General features: G+C 41.8%; 1 protein-coding gene across 2 annotated transcripts in view; it reads left to right on the plus strand.

Annotated features, from left to right (window-relative positions):
• Nucleotides 1-5,320: 5,320 nt before the first annotated feature.
• Nucleotides 5,321-23,892, plus strand: part of MAPK11 (mitogen-activated protein kinase 11) — a 44,543-nt gene continuing 25,971 nt past the window's right edge. The window contains exon 1 of one of the 2 annotated variants that reach the window (XM_032221417.1): nt 5,321-5,535. In XM_032221417.1, the coding sequence (XP_032077308.1) occupies nt 5,423-5,535 (113 nt within the window). In that variant the 5' untranslated portion in view covers nt 5,321-5,422. Of the gene's footprint in view, nt 5,541-23,892 lie in introns of both variants that reach the window. The other variant, XM_032221418.1, reaches the window with a different exon arrangement.

Raw genomic sequence — 23,892 nt, forward strand, 5'->3', positions numbered from 1 at the left:
TGAAGCCCGCCCCCCCCCTTCACCAAAATGGTCGTGCATAGCCTTTAGGAGGCTTATAGAGTGCTCCTGGGGGCTGGTGAGGGCAGAAAAGAGTGAAAAACGGGCCCTTTTTTGCTCAATTTTGCCCCCCCCCCCCAGCCCTCAGGAGCAGTCTATAAGCCTTCTAAAAGCTATTCATGCCCTTTTTTAAAAAAAGAAAACGGGCCCATTTTGGGGAGGTCTGCAGAGTGCAAAACCTTTTTTTAAAATTTCCTCTTCAAAATCTTGGTGTGTCTTATACTCAGGTGAGTCTTATACTCTGAAAAATATGGTACTTACTTCAGGCAGAGGCATAATAGGAATCCCAAAGCCCTTTCATTACATCACCCAGCAACAGCTCAACCAAGCTTGGGGTTCAGAAGACAGACAGTCTATAAAGTTACTAACATTCCTGCCCCCTGGGAGTCTGACCACCAATCAGAGTACATTTCTTGCACAGGAATGGGAAGCTCTGGAGTGGGGCCCAGAGAGAGCATTAAACCAGGGCACTCTCAGCATCTCTGCCCCTTTTTCCCAGCATCTCAAACCATGTGGTCCTGTCCACCATTAAACCATCTTTCCAAGCAATCTCCATGTTTCCAGTATCTTTTTCCCCACTTGGAACTGAACCCAGATGGACATTTCTTCCAACAAAATCAACTCCCTTCAGAGAGGCACCCATGAAATCATCACTCTCAGGACTCACAGCAAAGATCGAATGCAATGTTTAGAAACTATAGCATCCACACACATGTAACTAAAAGTACCGATCCATTCATAATAATAAAAAAAAGAGAAATCACATATGTAACGGGATGTATGAATGATCTTGGAGAATGAGAAGAAGAGATGTAGGAAACAATCTGACAAGAAAGTCAGCAGTCCTCAATTACTTACCGGTCAGAGAAAAGGGTTTAGGAAGGATCCACCTTACTGTGTCAAACAGTTCAGAAGAGTCAAAAATAAATTGTGCCTTCAGATTTGCAAGATTGGTTCAAGCCCTCACAGAAAAACTAGACAGGAAACATGATAAGATGAACTAATTCTATTTAATGTAAAGCTATGTTAACATAATCTTGCAAGTCTGAAGGTAGAAATTTCTGGCTTCCACTGTTGGATTCATTAGGGCTGCTCCTTCCAAGTTTCTTTCTCTGACTGTTAACTGACTATGGGGTCTTTCACCTTCTATCTGACTGTTCCCTAGGGTCCCAGCCACAGACCAGTACCACCAGTCCACGGCTACTGAAAACTGGGCTGTGCAAGCAGAGGAAAGTGCATTAAGTTTCATTTGTGCATGCACAAGATTAGGTTGTGCATGCAAAACCATTCCCTCCCCGCCCCTGCAGCCACCACCACTGTTGCCTGTCAATGAAGCCAGAAAAGTTGGGAGACCACTGTCCTAGGCAGCAACATTTCCCTTACGAAGTGAAACAATCAAGATCTTCAAAGGAATAAAATTCACAAGGGGAAAAAAAACGACACATTACCCTTCCTGGATATCCTCATCAGCAAAGGAAATGTTGACAAATTAGAAATGCGAGTCTTTAAAAAAAAAACAACCCAGACTATCCAAGTCCTCCACTACCAAACTAACAACTCAACCTCCCACAGGAGAAGCTATCTAAGAACATTATGCAGATATCCATAAATACACTGCAGTGCAGCAAACCAGAACACCAGGAAAAGGAAACAGACTGCCTATACCTGTGATGAGAATGTATGGCATGAGTGCCAAAGGTGGCACACAGAGTCCTCTCTGTGGGCACGCACACTGTCGCCAGGTTCCAGGCTCCATCACATGCATGCATGCTGGCCAGCTGGTCTTTGCGCATGATGTAACCCAATAGTGCAGCTAGTGATGGCGCGCATGCGGTCAGCTGCTCTATTCTGGATCCCATTGCATGCATGTGCAAAGACCAGCTGGCCAGCGCACATGCACGCAATGGAATCTGGAAGAGAGGGGCTGGCCAGCATGCATGCGCACTGAACCAGCTGGCCAGCGTGCAATTGCATGACGGAACCTGGAAGTGCAGCTGGCTACAGACGTATACACACTAGCCAGCTGCTCTCTTCCGGGTTTCCTGCTCCAGCATCCATGTGCACATGTGCTCCTGTTTTGGCACTCCGTGCCAAAAAGGTTAGCCACCACCAACATCTTTCAAGAAAATGGATACCCACGGAACTTTATCCTGACCATTCAACCCACTAAAGCATAACCAACCCAAGCTATGGAAAGGATACCGCCATACATCAAAAACATCTCAGAAATGATCAATAGACTATTAGACTACCATAGCACACCAACCAACTAAAGCCCTCCAAAAGATCTTAAATAAACCAAAGCACCTAGTCATTCAAGAAGAATTAAAAGTCAGATGTCATCTACAATATACAGTGTAAGGACTGCAACAGTCACTATATAGGGCAGATAAGCAGAAGATTAGCAGAGTGCATCCATGAACACCAAGTAGCAGTCAGAATATACTCCTGAACTTCTTGATCTCATGAACACATGGACAGGCTCAACCATAGTTTCAGCTAGGAAACTGTGAGCATCCTAGGCCAAGCTAAATGCAAAACACTGGGGAATTCCTGGAAGCTTGGCATTCAGACAAATCAGCCCTCAACAGAAACAGAGAAATAAACTGTATATATACACCATCCAAAAGATACAATAAGAAGGCTAAGAAGGAAACAAAAAGACCAGAACATATCCTCTCTAGCAGTCAACACCAGATAAATGGGGATTAACAGCAGGCAAACAATCAAGCAGAACACAATCAAGGAGAGAAGTAATATAGAACTAAGGAGAAATTTCCTAACCATTAGAACAATTAATCAATGGAACAATTTGCCTCCAGAAGTTGTGAATTGTTCCAACACTGGAAGTTTTAAAGAAGAGATTGGACAACCATTTGTTTGAAAGAGTATAGAGCAAGGGTCGGAAATCTTAAACATTCAAAGAGCTACAAACGTCCTAACCGGAAGCTCCTTGTTCAATTCTGGAGCCGACCAGAAGTATGGTTCCCCCACCAAAGAGTCTACTCCTAGTGTGGCCTCCTTTTTCCTCTAACTGAAAGCCCTATCAATTGTGTAACTGACTTGTGAGAGGGAGCCACAGAAGAGGGATGAAAGAGCCACATATGGCTCCAGAGCCGCAGTTTGCTGACCTCTGGTATAGAGCCTAAGCAAGTTTGGAAGTTTATTAACATTTGTATGCCGCCCACTCCCTAGGGACTCTGGGCAGCTTACAGACAAACAAGGGAATATAAAAATTAAAAATAGAACTACAATTGTTTAAAATTACACAACATACATACTGCTTATAGTGGGGCTGGATGCTAATCAACAGCCCCAGGCCTGCCAGAACAGCCAGGTCTTAGTAGCTTTACGGAAGGCCAGAAGAGTAGTGAGGGTCCAGATCTCTATGGGGAGATCATTCCATAGGGCCGGGGCAGCAACAGAGAAGGCCCTCCTCCGGGGGGTCGCCAGCCGACATTGACCGGCCGATGGTACCCAGAGGAGGCCCAATCTGTGTGATCTTATCGGTCATTGGGAGGTAAATGGCAGGAGGCGGTCTCTCAGGAAGCCAGGTCCTAAACCATGTAGGGCTTTAAAAGTAACGACTAGCACCTTGAAGCGTGTCCGGAGACCAATAGCAATAGCAGTAGACTTATATACCGCTTCATAGGCCTTTCAGGCCTCTCTAAGCGGTTTACAGAGAGTCAGCATATTGCCCCCAACAATCTGGGTCCTCATTTTACCCACCTCGGAAGGATGGAAGGCTGAGTCAACCCTGAGCCGGTGAGATTTGAACCGCTGACCTGCTGATCTAGCAGTAGCCTGCAGTGCTGCATTTAACCACTGCGCCACCTTGGCTCAATGGGGAGCCAGTGCAGCTCGCGGAGGATAGGTGTAACATGGATGTATCTAGGTACACCCATTATCACTCGCGCGGCTGCATTCTGGACCAACTGCAGTCTTCGAGCACTCTTCAGGGGTAGCCCCATGTAGAGCGCATTACAGTAATCCAGTCTTGAGGTGACGAGGGCGTGAGTGACCATCTGAAGGCCCCCCCGGTCCAGATAGTGTAGCAACTGGTGTACCAGGCGAACCTGGGCAAAGGCCCCCCTGGTCACAGCCAACAAATGATGTTCTAATGTCAGCTGCGGATCCAGGAGGACTCCCAAATTGCGAACCCTCTCTGAGGGGCGTATAATTTCACCCCCCAGGCTAAGAGATGGAATAACTGGGCCATCCTTGGGAAGGAGCATCAATAGCCACTCAATCTTGTCGGGATTGAGTGCAAGCAGGGAGTTGGGCTAAGAAAAGCTCCCTTCCAACTGCTATTCTATTCTATTCCAGCACAATACTTTGATCAAGGAACTACTACATCTCCACCAGCAGCTACCAGGGCAAGCTACTGTATATAAACAGAAAGCAAGCCCCATACTCATAACAGTTGTGTGATCAATTATTTTACTGCAGTGGGTTAAATTATTCTATTGCATGTTCTATTTTAATAATTGTTTAAGTGTGCTACAGAAACAGTGCAGGGCCTACAGAGACAAATAACTGAACAAACATAAGGAGTGGAAGAAGGTGTGTCTCCATTTACCAGAGTAGTTAACCACGAGGGCCCCAAATTTAGTTGTGGTTTCCTCATGCCAATCTCTCATGCCTCCCTGAATATTATATCTCATCTTCATATTTTACAGTAGTATTTAGGATGCCACCATTGTAGCATCCATGTGACTTTCCCTGAGATGTCAAAAGAAACCAAAGTCTCCCTCTTGGGATTTTTTATTTTATTTTAAGACTGAATTAATTTTTAATCCTATTCCTAGGGAAGCTACACATAGGAAAAACTAGTTTGGCGAGCCTGCGCACACCTATCCCTCTTCTTGTGACATCTCCCTCTGTCTACCTTTAGATTTGCATAGGAGCTTCCATTCCACCTGATGTGTCACCCCCATGATCTCCGAGTCTTGGATGTGCTGGGGAGAGAGAACGATGGAATTGGAGTGGGAAACACGTGGAAGGAAGAGCCGACTTGGGGGGAAGCAAAGTAGCGTTGCGTGGAGCAACCCTTTTTCTTTTAACGACCAAGGCCGGGCAGTGAGGCTGCTCAGCTCAACCAACGGCCAGGATTCAGATCGGGAACGGGAAATCCATCTCCCGGCTTCTCCTCTTCTTACTCTGCTCAGCCGCCCCGTTCATCTCCTTTCGCTCCCTCCTCCTCCTCCATCTCCTCAGCGACGTCTGTTGGCCTCCTCCCTTCCCTTCTCCTCCCTTCCCCTCCCCCGGTCTCCTCCCCACCGGCTCAGTTTTGCTCTTCCACTTCCAGCTGTAACTCAGTCGCCGCCGCCGCCGCTGCCGCTGCTCCCGTCGCCGGCTCCGGAAAATGTCTGAGCGAGGCGGCTTCTATAAGCAGGATTTGAATAAAACGGTGTGGGAGGTTCCCCAGCGCTATCAGCACTTGACCCCCGTGGGCTCGGGGGCCTACGGCTCCGTGTGGTAAGGTGCCGGAGGGGGGGGGGAGGCAGCAGGGCAGGTGCCGGGATGCGCTTTCGGGCATCTCTCTCCTGGGCGGGAGGAGGATCCCCAAGTGAAGGCTTAGAGTAACAACCCCCGGCCCCTGCATTTAGGAACTAACAATGCGGAATCGCTTAACTCGCTAGAAACACACACACAGACAGACACACACACCACACACACGGCCTTCCTTGTGCTGGGCGTGTGTGGAGATGGAGGACGCGCACAATGGGAACACCCACAGCCGCGCAAGGCTCCGGTGGCATCGGAAGAGACCCCGGTTGCCGGCGTGGAATAATTGACAGGGGCTGGGGGGAGGGGAGGGCTGGGAGAGGCCGTGGCCACCGGCAGGTAGCAAGGCCGACTTGTGTTTAAAAAAAAAACGCGTCGGGAGGGGGACGACGACGACGACGGGGGACGGAGGTCACTTAGAGCCTGGTGCTTAAGTTTACACAATAGGCCAAGCTTGAGTTTTAATTTTGCCTGGGCTGCATATGTTTGAGTGTGTGTGCGTGCGGGGGAGGGAGAGATTGCGCGCCTGTGTGCGTTTGGGGAGAGGAAGGGGGGTTTTTGCGACCCCGCAAGCCCTTCGTTTAGTGGTGTGGTTCACCGACTTGTACACACCGACAAGTGGGTTACAGCGAAGGCAGGCGGGGAGTTTGGGTGGAGAGAAGGAGCCATGCAGCATCCTGAATTACAGGCCTAGATAATGTGCCAAAGAAGGACGGCTGGTTACCTTGGTGGGGTGTTTTGACTTAACAATAAGTGTTTATTCTGTGGCTGATGGCTTGCAGGAAGCAATAGGCCAAAGGGGGTGGGGGTGGGGGGTGGGATGGAGGAAATATTTGGAAGTGGGGGTAAGTGGGTATCAATGAATGGAGCTTGATCCTGCTTAGCGTAGATAAAATAATTTATTTTGGGAGAATCAAAAGAGGCGCTCAAAATGCTCTTGAAAAAGAACTGCAAGTAATGAGGCAGATGGAGCAGGGCTGGGCTTTTAATAAAGTCTCCGGACCTTTTTCAGGCAGAGTTGACCATCTTTTGTTTGGAGCAAGTGTAGGCAGAGCTTGAGTGTGTATAGGTGGTGTGCAAAAAGGTGTGCGGTGTAGTGAGCTTTGTTTGTCTTGCTTGTTGCTCTGAATTGTGAAACCCAGTGGGTTTGTGTTCAGATTCCTGTCTCTTCCCTGCCCCCACTGGGCTTTGGAGCAGAGACAGGGCTTTCACAATGCAATTCAGCCTGGAATTCTTCCCAGGTTGCTAAGGGTAACCCCAGACCATGCCAGCTACCGAAAGAGGTTTCCCCAGGCTATTTTTAAAGACCTTCCCTCTTTCTGCACTGAACTGCAACCGGGAATAGGACTTTAATTGGGGGATGCTTTTCTTCCTGCAGTTATTGAGATCAAGTCTGAAGTGCTGTTTTAGAACCTGCTAGCAATATTTTTGGGGTGATGCACCAACCCTAATAAAATGCACTGTATAGAGAATTGAGCAAGATCATAGTTCAAACAATTGTTATATTTCCCCTTTATATATCACATGATTGCTCCATATCATGTGGTGTTCCTTTGGGTTGACTGTTATTCAAGTAATTAAAAATTATGCAGCAAGGTTTATGTTATTAGTGTTTGTATAATTAGGCCTCAGGCTTAAAGGCCATGTTTAAACAAATCTCTAGATGAGAAATCGGTTGGGGGAAAGTAAACCAAGGCATGTGACTTGGGGTGGCTAATAGAAGAAAGAAAATATATACATGCATTGTAAGAAAAAAGCATAACTTAGCTTTGTTTGTTTTCTTTTGTGCAGTCAGAAATAAATGGAGTTTCGGAATAAATGGAACAACTTTTCAATGTAAAAGGAATTTATATTAGAGCTGGTACTATTTAACTTATTAAAAATATGTGTGTAGTTGTCCTGAGCAGTAAGGTAGCCAAGTTTCTGAATGTCACCAAATAATTCTAAAGGGAAGTTTAAAGCAGCTGGCCAAAAACTGCAGACATTTAATCTCTTCAAGTTGGATGTATGACTAGCAGAACAGCAAGCAAGATTCAGTGCAGTAAAGTACAAGGAGAGATATTGGGTGCCAGAGAGAAAAGTACTTTTAGATATACCCTAATGAAAATTCTGTAATTATCCAGAAGAGTTGATTTTAGTAGATAGTGGTAAGAGTTTAATTTGTATAATATGTATAGTTTATATAGTAATTTATAAATATGATGAAAACATAAATATGATGAATGACCTGACTAGGCAGAATTTTGTCTCATATAAATTGGGCAGCAGCAATGTAAAGACAGATCATTAGTTCACAAGATTTTATTACAAATATTTGGAATTTGTCATAGGATGTATTGATTGCTATGAGCTAAGTTAGTTTTAGAAGACAAATAGAACATTGTTGGGAAAATTGGCTTATCACTGTTTGCTCTGGATCTTTCATGTTCAAAGGCAAGAAGCCCAAGTAAAATGACCAAGGGTATATTTATGTCTTGCTTCATAAATTCCCAGAGAATTTGGCTGACCCTTTTAGAAACATGGACTGGATAGATCAGACTATAAGAGAGGTAGTAGCTCTCTTTTACCCAAAGATAATTTTTTTCAAAAGGCAACTGGGTTTCGTTTTTTCTTGAAGACATTTCACTTCTCATTCTTGGATGAGAAACGAAACATCTTCAAGGAAAAACAAAGTGTCTTTTGAAAAAGCACATTTGGGACAACCATGACCTGGATGACTGAGTATCTCCATAGTCATTTAGCTCTCTTTTACGTTTATTAAGCTTTTATGAACTTTACTGAGGATTGAACTGTACTCCATAACAGCCAAGTGTTGATTTTGATATAACTGTTGCTGAAATTATGCAAGTCACTCTGTTGATATATTTGCTGACAAGGCAATAGCAAACTTCTGCATTCTTTTTAAGAAACCTGCTAGGATGTATCCCTGTAGTCATCAAGAACTGAGATAAGTGCAAAGAGATCTTTATAGCCATTATTCAATTAGTCATGCAAACTTTTTCCCTTGGGGGTTAATGGGATCTTTTGTATGTTAAATACTCTTGTAAATGCTTCCTCTACACTACATTCTAGTATGCAACATGGCCAATCACTGAGAGTTAGTATGGTGTAAAGTTAAGGAGTTGGACTAGACCTGAGAAAGGCAGGTTCAAATCCACCTACTGTATATACTCGAGTATAAGCCTAGTTTTTCAGCCCACTTTTTGGGCTGAAAAAAGCCGCCTCGGCTTATACTCGAGTCAGTGAAAAATTTGCCCGAAATGGAGGAGAAAAAGGGGCGGGGCCATGCCGCTGGGTGACACTCGTGAATGGCCCAGTGCCCCTGTGAGTTTCCCCTCCCTCTGTGTCAGTTTGCCGCGCAGCGCGCATCGCACCATCCCCCCTCCTCACGTTCTAATGTAATGCAGGGCTGTCTTACGATTCCCCTTCCTCCCCCTCCTGCCGCTCTGCAACGATGTCCCACCTCCTCCTTGTTATGGCAAGCAGCCACATAGCGATGTCCCACCTCCTCTGGTACAGTGATCCAATGATAGGAATCACTGTGCCGTGTGTCATAGGAGGCGGGACATCGCTCCCGCGGCTGCACGGGACATCATCATCACAGCGGGACATCAGCATCATGAGGTGAGTGAAGTATTTCATTGAATACACCGCTAGTTTACTGTTTTTCTTTGAAATAAATATTCAAAAACATTATTGGTATCTATTTTTATTTTTGAAATTTACCGGTAGCTGCTGCATTTCCCACCCTAGGCTTATACTCGAGTCAATAACTTTTCCAGTTTTTTGTGGTAAAATTAGGTGCCTCGGCTTATATTCGGGTCGGCCTATACTCGAGTATATACGGTATATATGAAGCTCACTGGGAAACTTTGGACCAACTATTACTTTTCAAACCAGACTTCCTTGAATGGTTATGATTGTGAGGAAGATTGAAGGAAAGCATGGCCTTTGTGCTACCACACACTCTTAGAGAGCAGGAAGGATAGGCATCTAATGAATTAAATCAGAGTGATTTTCAAGAAGTTTCAAGTAAAAGAATAATTTGATCACATGAATAGGAAGATGGTGAAAGCTGAAAGGTCTGGCTGTCTGGTAGTATGTGGTTGTTGTTGTTGTTGCAAAGTCATGTCCGATCCATCGTGACCCCATGGACAACATTCCTCCAGGCCTTCCTGTCCTCTACCATCCTCTGGAGTCCATTTAAGCTCATGCCTACTGCTTCAGTGATGACTCCATCCAGCCACCTCATTCTCTGTCGTCCACTTCTTTTGCCCTCAATCTTTCCCAGCATTAAGCTCTTCTCCAGGGAGTCCTTCCTTCTCCTTAGGTGGCCAAAATATTTGTGTTTCCTCTTCAGGATCTGGCCTTCTAAAGAGCAGTCAGGGTTGATCTCCTGTAGGACTGATTGGTTTCATCACCTTGCAGTCCAAGGGACTCGCAGGAGTCTTCTCCAGCACCATAGTTCAAAGTCCTCAATTCTTTGGCAACTCAGCCTTTCTTATGGTCCAACTTTCACAGCCATACATTGCAACTTGGAAAGCCATAGACATTGGTTTTTTACCAATATGTGGTAGTAAATGCCATTATTCATTCAAATGGCATCTGCATTTTCTGTCTTTCAGGCAAAAAACCAGACTTTTAGCAATGAACAGCTTGTGTCTTAACTGATTAATCAGTGGAGGTGTGAAACTAGAGATACATTATTTCTGAGAAATGTAACTATGTAATATTAAAAATAATTGATACATTCATACACACACACACACACACACACACACACACACTAAAAACCTTTACTGGCTGTTTCAAGGCCTGTGGGGAGAGAGAGGGATCCTGAACTATTCAAGATAAAAGTCCATTAGTAAGTGTGACTATACAAAAGGCTCTGCTTGAAGTCCCCACCAAGCTCATCTCTCTTAAGAGGTAGGATGTATAATTGGGTTTCAGAAGACAAAGAAATAACCAGGCATATTCTTACTATGAAGATGAATCACAAAGCCACTGTACTTTATGTCAGAGAATCTTCTTTTCAGGCCTTGGCAAATTAAATAATCCATAAAAATCATTCCAAAACCAGCTTGGGCATTTTTAAAATTGTGCAAATAACTCCTGAATATTTGAGCTTTAACCTAGTGAGGAAATTGGAAGAATACAAGAACATATTCAGAGTGTGGATCACAAAGTGTAGGGGAGACACATCATCCTCAGAAGTGAAAATAATTTTTTTTCCCCTCTGGATTGAACACACCGGAGCCTCTTTTTATTATCTTGAATGCTCTTTTCTGGACATGCTCCAGTTTGTCGATGTCTTTCTCAAAATGGGATATCCGGAACTGGACATGATATTCTAACTGCCATCTCATACAGTGGTGGGATTCAAAAAAATTTACTATCAGTTTTGTGGGCGTGGCTTGGTGAGCGTGGGCATGGCATGGTGGCAGCGGAAGGATACTGTAAAATCTCCATTCCCACCTCACTCCAGGGGAAGGTTACTGCAAAATCCCCATTTCCTCCTGATCAGTTGGGACTCGAGAGTCAGAGAATAAATCGGGGTGGGGACAGTCAGAGATGGTATTTACTGGTTCTCCAAACTACTCAAAATTTTCGCTACCAATTCTCCAGAACTGGTCAGAACCTGCTGAATACCACCTCTGGTCTGATATGGACTAGAGAAGAAGGATATCTTCTCTTCGTCTTGGTACTCCATATTTAGATTTAACTTAGTTGAGTTCACCTTATCTGAGACTAGCTCGCTAGGAAACGCAATTGATATGTCTTCTTCGTACCAACTGAACCTTTGAACCCCACAAAACAGTGTTAATGTGGTATGGTTCCCTTTGTTTACATATCAGCCACTTAGAAAATGATCTCATTGTGATCACAAATTTCTTAAGCACATTTATTCATATCCAATACTATTGAGTGATCTGCAGCTTTGGGAACTTTTTGAAATCACTTTGGACAGTGTTAGAAGAAATGCTATATGATCATAAGAAAATAAAGTGTATTTTCAGGTAGACTGTCCAAACATCGATTTTTTTTTTCTTCCTTTCCACTTTTGCCAGTGGTTTTTGCAGAGTCATTGCACAGTTTAATTTCTGAGAAGCTAGTGTAGCAATGTAGCAATGTAGAATTATTTCAACAACTGCTTTAGATTCTACTGGTAAAAGTGGTAAGAAGAATTACTGTTTTCTGTCCTACATTGGCTATTTTAGGTTAGTTTGCTGGTTAGTTTGCTTGTCTCATGTTACTAACTTGGTAATGTTTGTAGAACATGCAGATCCTGGCAAACGTGATTTATAAGAGAGACGACTCATACAAAAACAGGCCAAACTATCAGTTGAAACAATACAAGGCAGTCCTCGACTTACAACAATTCATTTAGTAACTCTTCAAAGTTAAAGCAGAACTGAATAAAGTGACTTACGACCATTGCAGCATCCTCATGGTCGTGTGATCAAAATTCGGACACTTGGCAAGTGACTCAATTTTATGACGGTTGCAGTGTCCCCGAGTCATGTGATTACCTCTAATAACCTGGCAAGCAAAGTCAGTGGGAATCCAGATCAGGGGTGGGTTTCAACCGGTTCGCGGCGGTCCCTGCGAACCGGTTGGTCGGCAAACCCGGAAGTAAGTAACTTCCAGGAACGGCGAAGGGCCCACCCGCCCGCCCGCGCTCCTTACCCGGTTTTGACGAGTTCTGCGCTTCCACGCACGCGCAGGACGCATACAGCGCCTGCGCGATCCTCCAGGAGCAGCTGGAGCATCGCACAGATGCTAGTATGCATGCGTGCGCCGCGCGCGTGCACGAGGACGCCGCCGGCCCCATTCCAACCGAACCGGTTGGAACGGGGTGAGAAACCCACCCCTCATCCAGATGCACTCAACAACTGTGCTACTAACTTAACAACTGCAATGATTCACTTAACAACTGTGGCAAGAAAGGTTGTAAAATGGGGCAAAATTTATTTAACAAATGTTTCACTTAGCAACATAAATTTGGGACTCCATTGTGATTGTAAATCAAGAACTGCCTGTACTCATTTGAAATAAAATGCAGAACCCATAAGCTATAAGCTACACTACAAACTTTTGCAAAACTGAAGCCTTCCTTGCAACAATAGATTATTTCTGATCTCTTAATTGAACCATTCTATTGTCCATAATTTGGGTTGTTCACTGAGAAGTCTTTCCATTCTTCCTTAGGCAGCTCCTCATGCTGTAGGAAAATGCTTTCTTTTGAACTAGGATGCTCAAAAGTTATGCAACCTTTCTATTTACATTCAACTCTTCATCGAATAATTTTGAATATATTTGATTCTCAGTTGCATATAAAAGGATTGCTGTTTGATGCAGCTAATTGGGGATTCAGACTTTTCTGTTACCCAAATCTTGTATTGTTGTACTGTATTTCTCTGGGTAAATGTCATCTTCACATGACTTTTGTTCTTGGAGCAATTATTGCTTTGAAAGGTTTCTAGCTTGCACTCCCCCTTCTAGTTTCCATATTGCTAATTCAGGTTTATTCTGCCATTTTATGCCTAATGCACGTCACTTGAGAGGGAATGTTATCATTTTTCTTAGCATCTATCCTGCACGTTTACAGGGTCCATTTATTTTTGCAGTGCGCTTATTTAGTTTTTGTAGTGAAGCTAATCAATGTGTGAGGGGGGGGTGTGTCTTGTTTATCAGTTGACACTGATTTGGACTGATAAGAAATGACTAGCTCAAGGGCAATTTCCATACTTAACAGAGAACTAGAATCTACATCTCCCTGCTCCTAGTCCAGCACCATAACCATCATACCAGGCGTGGCTGTTTTTGAATTTGAAACTCTTATACTCAGTAAATTACAATGGATTTGTGTAGTGATATTAAAATTCAAACATATTCATTGAAGTCAGTATTGGTTGCCACAATCCAGATGATGTCTGTAAATATGGACAAAATAAAAGTGAAAAAGACAGATTCAAGGTCTTAGACTGAAAATACTGGATTAGAAACTGGATTCATATCTAACTTTAGATGTGAAGTTTGGGTTTCTCATGGTTTCTGCAAGGACGCAGGGGGATTTATGAAGGTGGTCTTTCCCTTACAGCCACATTGGGGTCCTGTACTCATATTGTTAAATGGTATAGTCATTAAAAAGGATGTGGTGGCTCAGTGTCTAAGATGCTGAGCTTGTCGATCAGAAAGGTCGGCAGTTCAGCGGTTCAAATCCCTAGTGCCATGTAACAGAGTGAGCTCCTGTTACTTGTCCCAGATTCTGCCAACCTAGCAGTTTCTACTTGCACGTAAAAATGCAAGTAGAAAAATAGGAACCACCTTTGGTGGGAAGGTAATAGCGTTCCCTGTGCATTTGGCATTTTGTCATGCTGGCCACATGACCACGGAGATGTCTTCAGACAGCGCAGGCTCTTCGGTTTTGAAACAGAGATGAGCACCGCCCCCTAGAGTCAGGAATGACTAACACATATGTGCGAGGGGAACCTTTACCTTTATGGTCATTAAATGAGGTATCATATGAAAACACCCAATTTTATAACCTGCTTTTGCTGTGGATGGTTAAGTGAGACATTATATGACTGCAATTTGCAAACTTCAATTCAGACTTCCTTATTGATTTTGCTCAGCAGATGCCAGCTGGAAATGGAGATAAAAGTATTAACAGGACACTGCAATGAGTTCTTGCCAAGTGCCTAGATCACAGTCATATGACTGAAACATAAGTGTGAGGACTGGTTGGAACTCATATTTTTCAGTGCCATTGTAGCATTGAATAGTCATTAAATGAATGGTAACTTGTATCACTCTCCTGTAAGATGACAAAAAATCATATTCCCTATCATTGGCAGTCCATCAGATTTCTAGTCCTTAATTTCTCTGTCATTTAATTTCAGATTAAAGGTTCTGGTAACTCAAGCAACTTCTTTGATAAAATTCATTGATCAGTAGCAAACTTGTCCCCATCAATAATAATTTGTTCCCAGCTATAATAATTTTAATATACGTTCATTCAGTTTCTGAACAGCATGCATGCAATGTTTGATTGAGGTTAATATAATGTTGTTGCTAATTAGTGTAACAAGTTCATGGCTTACATGTGGTTCAGATATGATTAGTGACTGACCCTTGGTTGTATTTTTGGATACCCTTTGAACTCAGATAGAATCCTTTTTGTAATTAGGGATTATACAATTACCTGGGAAGTGTTAACTCATCTCCAGACTTTGTTGTCATTTTTTCAAGTGGGGGGGATAGGTGTTGTGCTTTGTATGTGTTAACTACCTTGGAAGCGACTAATGATTGAGTATAAAAGATCATTGATTATCTTTCACTTTGTTTGTTGTGAATAACCCTCTGTGAAAACTTCATAATAGTGAGAAAAGAAAAGAAATGACAGCATTCTAATCTTCACACTGACGAATATCATTCTTCATTACAAAGTAATCATATCAGTGGTAGGATTCATTTTTTTTTACTGCTGGTTATGTGGGCATGGCTTGGTGGGTGTAGCATGGCTTGGTGGGCATGGCAGGGGAAGGATACTGTAAAATCTCCAGTCCCTCCCTACTCCAGGGGAAGGTTACTGCAAAATCCCGTTTCCCTCTAGATCAGCTGGGACTTGGGAGGCAGAGAATAGATGGGAGTGGGGCCAGTCAGAGGTGATATTTATCTGTTTTCCGAACTACTCAAAATTTCCACTATCGGTTCTCCAGAACTGTTCAGAACCTGCTGAATACCACCTCTGAATCACATATTGCAGGGTGGGAACCCTTCATTATAGCAATCCTAAAGGCTTTCTGACAAAGCCAGATCTTAGCAGCTTCTCTAAATGATTCCAGGATCGGTGCTTTATCTAACCTGGAATGGAGTTTTCTCCAAAGAGGAGGAGAGGCAATGCAGAAGGCATTTTAGGGGTCCGTGTGACCCCTAAATGTTATTGCTCCTTTAGAAATGGAATTGAAAAAGTGTTCTCCCTCCTAAATTTAATGGGTAGGCAGAGACCTTTGGGTGAAGGTAGTCTTGAAGGTATCCAGTTTATGAGCTATGGAGGGGTTTAAAGTTATAACTGGCATTTCAAATTGCATCTGAAAGCCAAATAACAGCCAGCCATTCTTGCAATAATGGGCACCCAAAACCGATTGAGTTGCTGTATTCTGAAGCAGATGTAACTTGATGGTCTTCAGGAACAGTTTCCTGTACAGTGGATTGCAATAATCCAATTGAGAGATGACCAAGGCATGAGTGACAAGAGCAGGCTTGCTATAATTTAGTAATGGTTTCAATAGGTACACAAGATACATTATTTTGAATAGGAACTGTTAGTCCAATAACCTGTTATGAACTTGTGCAGTCCAAGGAAGAAGGACCACATTCAGAACCAAAGATGGAAAATTGCTGGTCTCAGTTAACAACCTATTTCTGATTTTCAGGTTCAGAATTAATTTATGTAAAACATAAGAATTATTTAATTCCCCACAGATTTTTCATATACAGCAACAAAACATAAAAACATTTTTTTTTAAAAAAACCCTATATTTTCACATTTATCTTTGAAAAAAATCTAGTATTCTACATGGGTATTATAGGAAAATACCACTTCCTCACAATCCATATCAGATAAACAAGTGTCCTAATGTGACATCGAAACTTTGCATTTCTTAAGATACAGAAACATATTTATGAATTCCAGCATAGAGCTTGAATAACATAGTATTTTAGCTCGAGTTTCAGTACAAAGAATGTGTTTGTTATCTGTCCTTCACGTCAGCAAATTCTCCGTTTCAATTTAGAGAATTCTTGGGATGCACAAAAATGTACTTTCTTTCTTGTTAGCAACCAAAGATTTTCCTGCAAGGGTTCCTTGTGATCTAAAAGACTGTTTTTAGATGCTGCAAGTTTCTATGAAACAAAGAATTGCCTAAATGTAACAACTGTCAAGCCATAAAAACAATTCTAAGGTCTGATATGTGTATGTGTGTATTTGGCTTTGAACCGATGAATCGTAGCATTACATTCACATGTTTACAAATTGCAGTTGAGCACATCTGTTACTTCTTTGTAGCTTCCTATGACATTGTATTCTCTAGATGCTGGGCCACAACCCCTCTAATTGGAGAGAATGAATTGAAGAATACCACTGAAATCCTTCTGTTTTGCACAGACTTTGCTAACCTTACCTTTTCTCCCTTTTGTTCTGCACAACTGAGTATGCCTCATGGAGAATGGGTGTAGCTACAATTTATGTTCCAAGAAAAGAGGAATCTTTCGGCAGACACAATAGTGATATTCCCAATCTTGACTTGTATTTCCTCTTACAACTAGGACAAGAACAAAATAATAGGAGATGATCTGTGTCTAGAGGCATGTCACATCCAAGCCCTTATTAAAGCCAAGGAATTAGGCTTTGGTAATGGCATATGGGAAGAATCAGGGCAGCTTGCAATACAGAGAGATAGACTTAAGTTTTCGCCAGCCTTTTTTTCCTATTTAGCTTGTCATACAGGGAAGTTGTTTGGTTTTCAAAGTCATTTAACTTTCTTGATAGGTATATAGTATGTGATCAGTCCTTAAAATTCTGCTGGTAAACTTGTATGCAATGTCTGAACTAATATTTCCTTGGATATTTAGTTGTGGGGATGTGCTAGTAACATTGAACTGGAGCATGGGTTCGGTCTTCTCTAATGAAACTAATGGATGAAGAAGTAGTTTCCAAAATAAATAGTAAAGATTTTGTTTTGATTTGGTTTAGTCAAGCTTGACTTCAATGTGAATTATATTGTCAGAGCTTTGGGGATGAAACCAATGAATAAGACTTTACTATGGAAAGTCTTATCAGGTATAATATAGTTTGATCATGATCAGCTGGAAAACTCAAAGTTTCACTAAATTCTGTGGAGTTCAGCTCTCAAACACAAAGCTGAAGTCATGGATGTATCCGGGGTGAGCTGCTGGGGGTTCACAGAGGTTTGGGAGAACCTCTAAGATTATGTGCAGTTCAGAGAACCGCCAAATCCCACTCCTGGCTGGCCACGCCCACCCTCCCATCCCAGGCGTCCACATGCGGCCCATTTTGAATGCAGGTAAGTGCAGGTCACGTATGGAGACTCAGGGAGGGCAAAAAATGAGCCTACTGGAAGTTTGGGAAGGCCATTTCTGGCCTCTAGAGGGCCTGGGGAGGCTGTTTTCGTCCTCCCAGAGGCTCAAGGAAAACTTCCGGAGACCGGGAAGGGCAAAAATCCCCCCCGCCATGCGCAGGAGATGACTAGGCCATGCCCAACATGTCCACGCCTACCCAGCAACCAGGCAGAGAACCCCTTGCTAAAAATTTTGAATCCCTGGCATGTATCCACATAGTTTTTTCTGGAAAGTGGCTTGCTTTTGTCTTTTTCCACAAAGTGGTTTTTTTTTTTCAATTTCCCAATCTACAAGTTGACTCAGTCTTCCTTTCTTCCAAGTTCAGTAAAATAAGGACCCAGATTGTTGGGGCAATATACTGACTCTATAAAATGCTTAGAGTGGGCTGTAAAGCAGTATATAAGTCTAAGTGCTATTGCTACTTCATCTTGATAAGTCTCCCTTACAAGTATTAAGTAGGTGCAACATGGCTCAACTTCTGAACTAAGACAGAGTCACTTTAGTGCTATTACATGCTGATATTTTCCAAAAGAAAAGATAGTTGGGATTATTATTTAACAAATTGAATAATTGGTATTTTATCATTAAATCTTTATTAAAGATACTGTAGCTCTATATTTAGGTGATGAATTCCACAGAATTTAGTAAAACGTTTGAGTTTTCTAGCTTGCCATGATCAAGCTATGTGATGCCTGATAAGACTTTCCGTAGTAAAGCCCCATTCGTTGTTTTCGTCCCCAGGACTGTGCACAAGGAATCAGCAAAATGTTTTATAATCCCTCAGGGGCATAAATAGAGGAAGAGGGTTTGGGAGGAGAACATTTGAAAATAGTGTTTGGAATGCAGAACTGTGCAAAAAAGACTTTCATGGAAATAACTTCAACAAATAAAACATTCACTTTTAACTAGTTCCACTCAATTGCTTCAAATTCCTCATTTTTTTTTCTCTCTCACATGCTTTCAATTCAAAGACATGCTTCTGAAAATCAAACTAGGGAAGGGGTTGCCAGTACAAAAATATAGCAAAGGCTTTCCATATAACAACAAACTAACCAGAATTTTGTTGCATTTCTGTATGGCAGTGGTCCCAACCCTTGCGTTGTGGCCCACTACTGGGCCTTGAGCTGTTCAGAACCGGGCCACAGAAGTGGTGGGCACGGGGGCATGCACATTCCCACTTGCACGAGCAGCATGTGAGCATGTGTGCACATGCTCCATTTTTGCAAGTGGTGGGTATGCATGCCTGCTACTTGCACAAACTTGTTAATGACATAATTCTTTGAGAGTGCTCTACACTGAAGTCTATCCCTGGAAGCTTACCTTTAGTCTCTGGTTTTTTTAATTGTTATTTTATTTTTTAAAAGTTTTTTTTATTTTTATTATTTTTACAAACATAGCAATGCATGAAAAGTATGGCACCTGAAAGTCTTACATTTTAGTACAAATAAAATAATATTCATATTTACTACAGTTGACAAGCTTATATAGTTCTGGTAATAGTACACATATTTTGGTTGAATTATAATCTTTCATTATTTAGTTATTCGGTATTTCAACATATTATTTTTATGCCAATCATATTCTGAGTGTCATTCCTTTTACTACAAATAAAATATTAGTAATAATATTTTTAACAGGCTTATTATATGGTTCTAATAATAATACACATATTTATGTTAAGTTATAATCTACCATTATTTAATTATTCAATATTTTGACGTGTTATTTTTATGCCAATCACCATATTATTCAAACATGCTTAATACTGCTATGATTCAATTCTGATTTCCCCTTGTTATTACTTCACCTTATTATATAAAAATATGTATTCTATTAATCCCCCTTTTCTAGTTTCCATCCCTATTCTAGCATTTAATTATGCCACTATTATATTTAAAAATATTCCCTTTCTATCCATCGTCCCTTGCCCACTTGTCCCTTAAACAAACCCTTAATTGTTTGCTTCTTAGCTTGCCTCCCATATTCCTCTCTTGGATCTTTATCTGTATCTGCTTCCACATCTTGACCAATCATGTTAAACATTTCTCCTTTCTCTGTCCTACTCCATTATCTAATTTTCAAAATATCTACTCTTGCCCTATCTCTCGTCCAAAAAAGCCTTCCTGTAACTCTAGTTCCTCTTTTAATTCCCTTAAAATACTCGGCATGTATCATCAGTCATTATTTTATTTTCATCTCCTTCTTTTCATCTCATTTTGTTTATTGGTTTGTTCTGTTTTTTCATCTACTCTTTCAATTGGCTCCTCCTCTTCCTGAATGTCTTGGTCACTTGTCCTTTGTGTTATATTTTCCAGCTCTTCATCTATGCTCTGCATTTTATTCATAATCTCCTTGTAGCTTCTTGTCATAGTATCCTTAATACTCTTGAGTTATTGATGCCGTTTCTTCTCAAATTCCACTCATTTCTTGCTGGTGGAGCATCTTGTTTAGTTTCATTTTGTTCCTTTTTTGTCCAATAATCCAAAAACCTTATATTCAAACCTATATATTCAAGCCGCGTCGTCAACCGGAAGTCTGTTGTTCTAACTGAACTCAAAAGGGTTTGACCAGGAAGCACTTAGCCTTAGGAAATCTAGAGTAAGACAGTAGGAAAGATTTCCAGAAGTTTGTAATGAACAATCAAAATGACTTTTTTAAAGACTTTTAGGATGATTGGGACTACGCTTGAGTGTCTCTCTCTCTCTCTGTGTGTGTGTGTCTGTCTGTCTCTCTCTGTGTGTGTCTCTGTCTCTCCCTCCCTCCCTCCATATGTGCATGCGCGCGCACATGCATGCATGCATGCATGTGTGTTCTATCTCGCCTAAAACAAATACGGAAAGATTCATCAGCTCACTATGTTTCTCTCCTGTTAAGAAAAGTTGTTACTTTGCATCTACTGGGAATCTGAGCATGCTGATACAAAGGAACTGCCTATTTCTTTTTTTGGCAGCACACTCACTTACCTGCACGCAATCCTATATACTTTCCAGCATAGAATTCCTGGATTTCTACAGCGGGATAAATTACTCAATGCAATGCTTCATTAAATCTCAATGTCCAACACTTACAAATGCTTTACTAGGTAGGTTAGCAACATATATTTTAGAAAAAGAACTTTAAATGTTCAAATTGTGAAATATCAGTTGAGTTCTAAGCACAACAGGTTACTTAAATGACTTGTCATGCTTAAATTGAGCAAATATGCACAGGACCAATATTTGTAGTCTTGATTGTTTTGCTTCTGGTTGATGACAGTGGCTATTATTGTTTGAAAGAAGGAAGAATCACCCAAGGTTAACTTAAATGATCAAAGCCTTGTGCATTTATTGTGAAAGCTTGTTTACTGCCAGTGGCGCCTGGAGCAATTTTTTATAGCATTGTAAATTGGTAGATTTTAATTAATGATGTACATTACACGATTACATTACAGCATATCAATATTTGGCAGGCATAATTAGCATTTGATATATATCTAGACAGGGTGGCAGACTCACTAATGAATACAGGCTCCAATCCGTTCACTAGGGGCCCAGAATTCAGATCTCAATACTCCCAAGGCAACCTTTCATGGAAGACATTGAAGATAGGAAGCCAAATTAAGGAGACTGATTCTCTGGGTAGTTGTCAAGGTAGATGGAAAAAAGGTATCACTTGGGAATAATCCTTGGATGGTTATTATAAAAAACATAAAAATTTGTTGTGTATCAAAGGTTGCTGTTACAAAAAAATTAAAGACAAAACTTGGGATAGTTCCCTTGCCCCAAAAGAAAGCATAACTAAGGTTCATATATCAGAAATGTTTTAGCTTTAATTCAGATATTCAAGACTATTTTGGGAAAATGCAATCTGAACAGGAGAATCTGGGAACAGTTCAGTTTTTTCATTAAGTATTTTGTTCCTGAAAGATTAACCTGGGGGAACATTTATAAAGAGTTGCTGATGCCCCTATATCAGTGATGGTTGACCTTTTAGGTGCTGAGTGCCCAAAGCAAGTGCACATGCTCGAAAACGCAAAATGCAATGCAAGTGCCCTCCTCCCTGCCCCCCCACACCTATTTTTGGCTTCCAGGTTGGTATGAGGCCCTCCGCGCCCCGTTTTGGGCCTGAAACTCTGGTGCAGAATGGGGCACAGGGGCACTGCACAAGGCCCCAAAATGAATGCCCATTGCCCCCCTGTGCATGCACATGCACACCCCTCACATGCACCACACCCTCACGCATGTGAGGCAGAGACCCAGAGACCAGCTGGCTGGTGGGAGGCACATGTGCAGTGGAGCTGGGCTGGGGCAACAGCTGGTGTGCCTGCAGAGAGGGCTCTGCGTGCTATTTGTGGCACAGGTGTCATAGGTTTGCCATCATGGCCCTATATGAATTAAGGTTTCTCTGGTTCTGAACTGGATCCGCTGGCGACATTCAAGTGATGGTCCCTTCCTGCATAAGGAGTTAAGTTTAACTCAACTTTGTGTGAGTGGTTATGTGCCGTCAAGTCACTTTTGGCTCCCAGTGACCACGTAGAGTTTCTCCATGACAATGAATCCCTAAACAGATCTTTCAGATTTTCCAACAATGCACTCAGTGTCATTGTAACTGAGTCCATGACTTTCATCCTTTTCATCCACATCTCTTTCCTTCTACTTTTCCCAATATTAGAACTTTCCTGTGCTATCTCAATCAACTTTAGATCGTCCTGGGGAAGAGATAGTGCTTGTGGTCCATTCCCTTCCTGAGAACAGAAAAATAAAAATTTATTTTAGTTTGTATATGTTTTGTTTTGTCTAATCACTGTCAAAAATCTATGTATTTATCTATTTATCAGTCTGTCTGTCTAGATCAGGGCTGTCAAATTCACGGCTCAGATGCCTCAAGTGGTGGCCACACCCCCGGCCGGTTTAGTGAAGAGGAAAGAAGTCCCAATATGTCATGTGACAACGCGGTTTGACAGTCCTGATCTAGGAGTTAAGTAGCAGGTCATAGTATAGAACTGCTAAGATAACACTTTTAAGGAATGCTACAGAGAGATTTAAATTCACAAGACACGGGGGAATGTTTTGGGAGAAGTTGAGCCTACAGAACAGAGATGGATTCCCCTTGAACTGGATGCTGGTCCTAAAATAAAAAACATGAAAGGGCAACTTTAAAATTGATCAGTAGGAGTTATCCAATGGGTACTGGCCAATAATTTTATCAGGGATAGAGTTGGTAACCATACCAACATTTAATAATAATAATAATTTGAAACTACACAGCTATGTATGAAACATGTAGCAGTGACACCCATTGTCATTGAGGCACTTGGCACCATGTCCAAGAATTTTACAAAACATATCAAGAAATTGCAGCTTCCTGCAATAACACCAGTGGAACTGCAAAAAACTAAGCTACTTGGAACATCATATATTTTAAGAAGATACTTGATTGATACCTAGAATGCTGGTAGCAATCCGTATCAACCATTAGCACCAGTCAATGGTATTTGTGACACATCTTTAAATGTTCACTTTACTAAATTTCATGTTTAATGAATAATAACAACAACAACAACAACAATAATAATAATAATCAGTAGCAGTAATAATGGTTGTGAACAAGAACACAAAACCCAGTGAAATAGTGTGTAAGAGTTCCAAATAACATCCAAAATTAAATCAGAGTCCAAGGCAAAGTATTGCTCTAAGTTCCAATTTATTAAAAGAGTCATGTTGGCACAGCTGTGAAAACCTGAATCTGAGCTTCCTGGTTTTCCTCACACAATTGAGAGTTCATGATCTTGCCCAACACCCACAAGTCCATCACATGGTCCAATCTTCCACTGCCATGCTGGCAGTTCCATCCATCCAGTTCCGGTCAGGTGTAGAGACAAAGGATGACCTTGGATTCTAGAAAGGAATTTTATTTTGGCAACATCACATGCTACTCCTTACTATCCCCCTCCCAATACCCCACTAATGAAACAGCATAGTAGAATAGAATATTAGTGTGGCAGGCCAAAGATCCCAAAAGGAACTGGCTATAGGCCTGACATAGTGAGACAGTCATTCCTGAATGCAGATTTGTCCTGAATACAGAACAGGAAATGATGAGGTCAGAGAGAGATTTTGCTTAAGAAAGCATTGGAAGATGAGATTCCTGTGATAAAATATTGATCCTGAGAGAATGCAAGAAATTAGGAATGCATGCAGAGGA

This window comes from Thamnophis elegans, chromosome 7 (genome assembly GCF_009769535.1).
Source record: "Thamnophis elegans isolate rThaEle1 chromosome 7, rThaEle1.pri, whole genome shotgun sequence".
NCBI classification, from domain to species: Eukaryota; Metazoa; Chordata; class Lepidosauria; order Squamata; family Colubridae; genus Thamnophis; species Thamnophis elegans.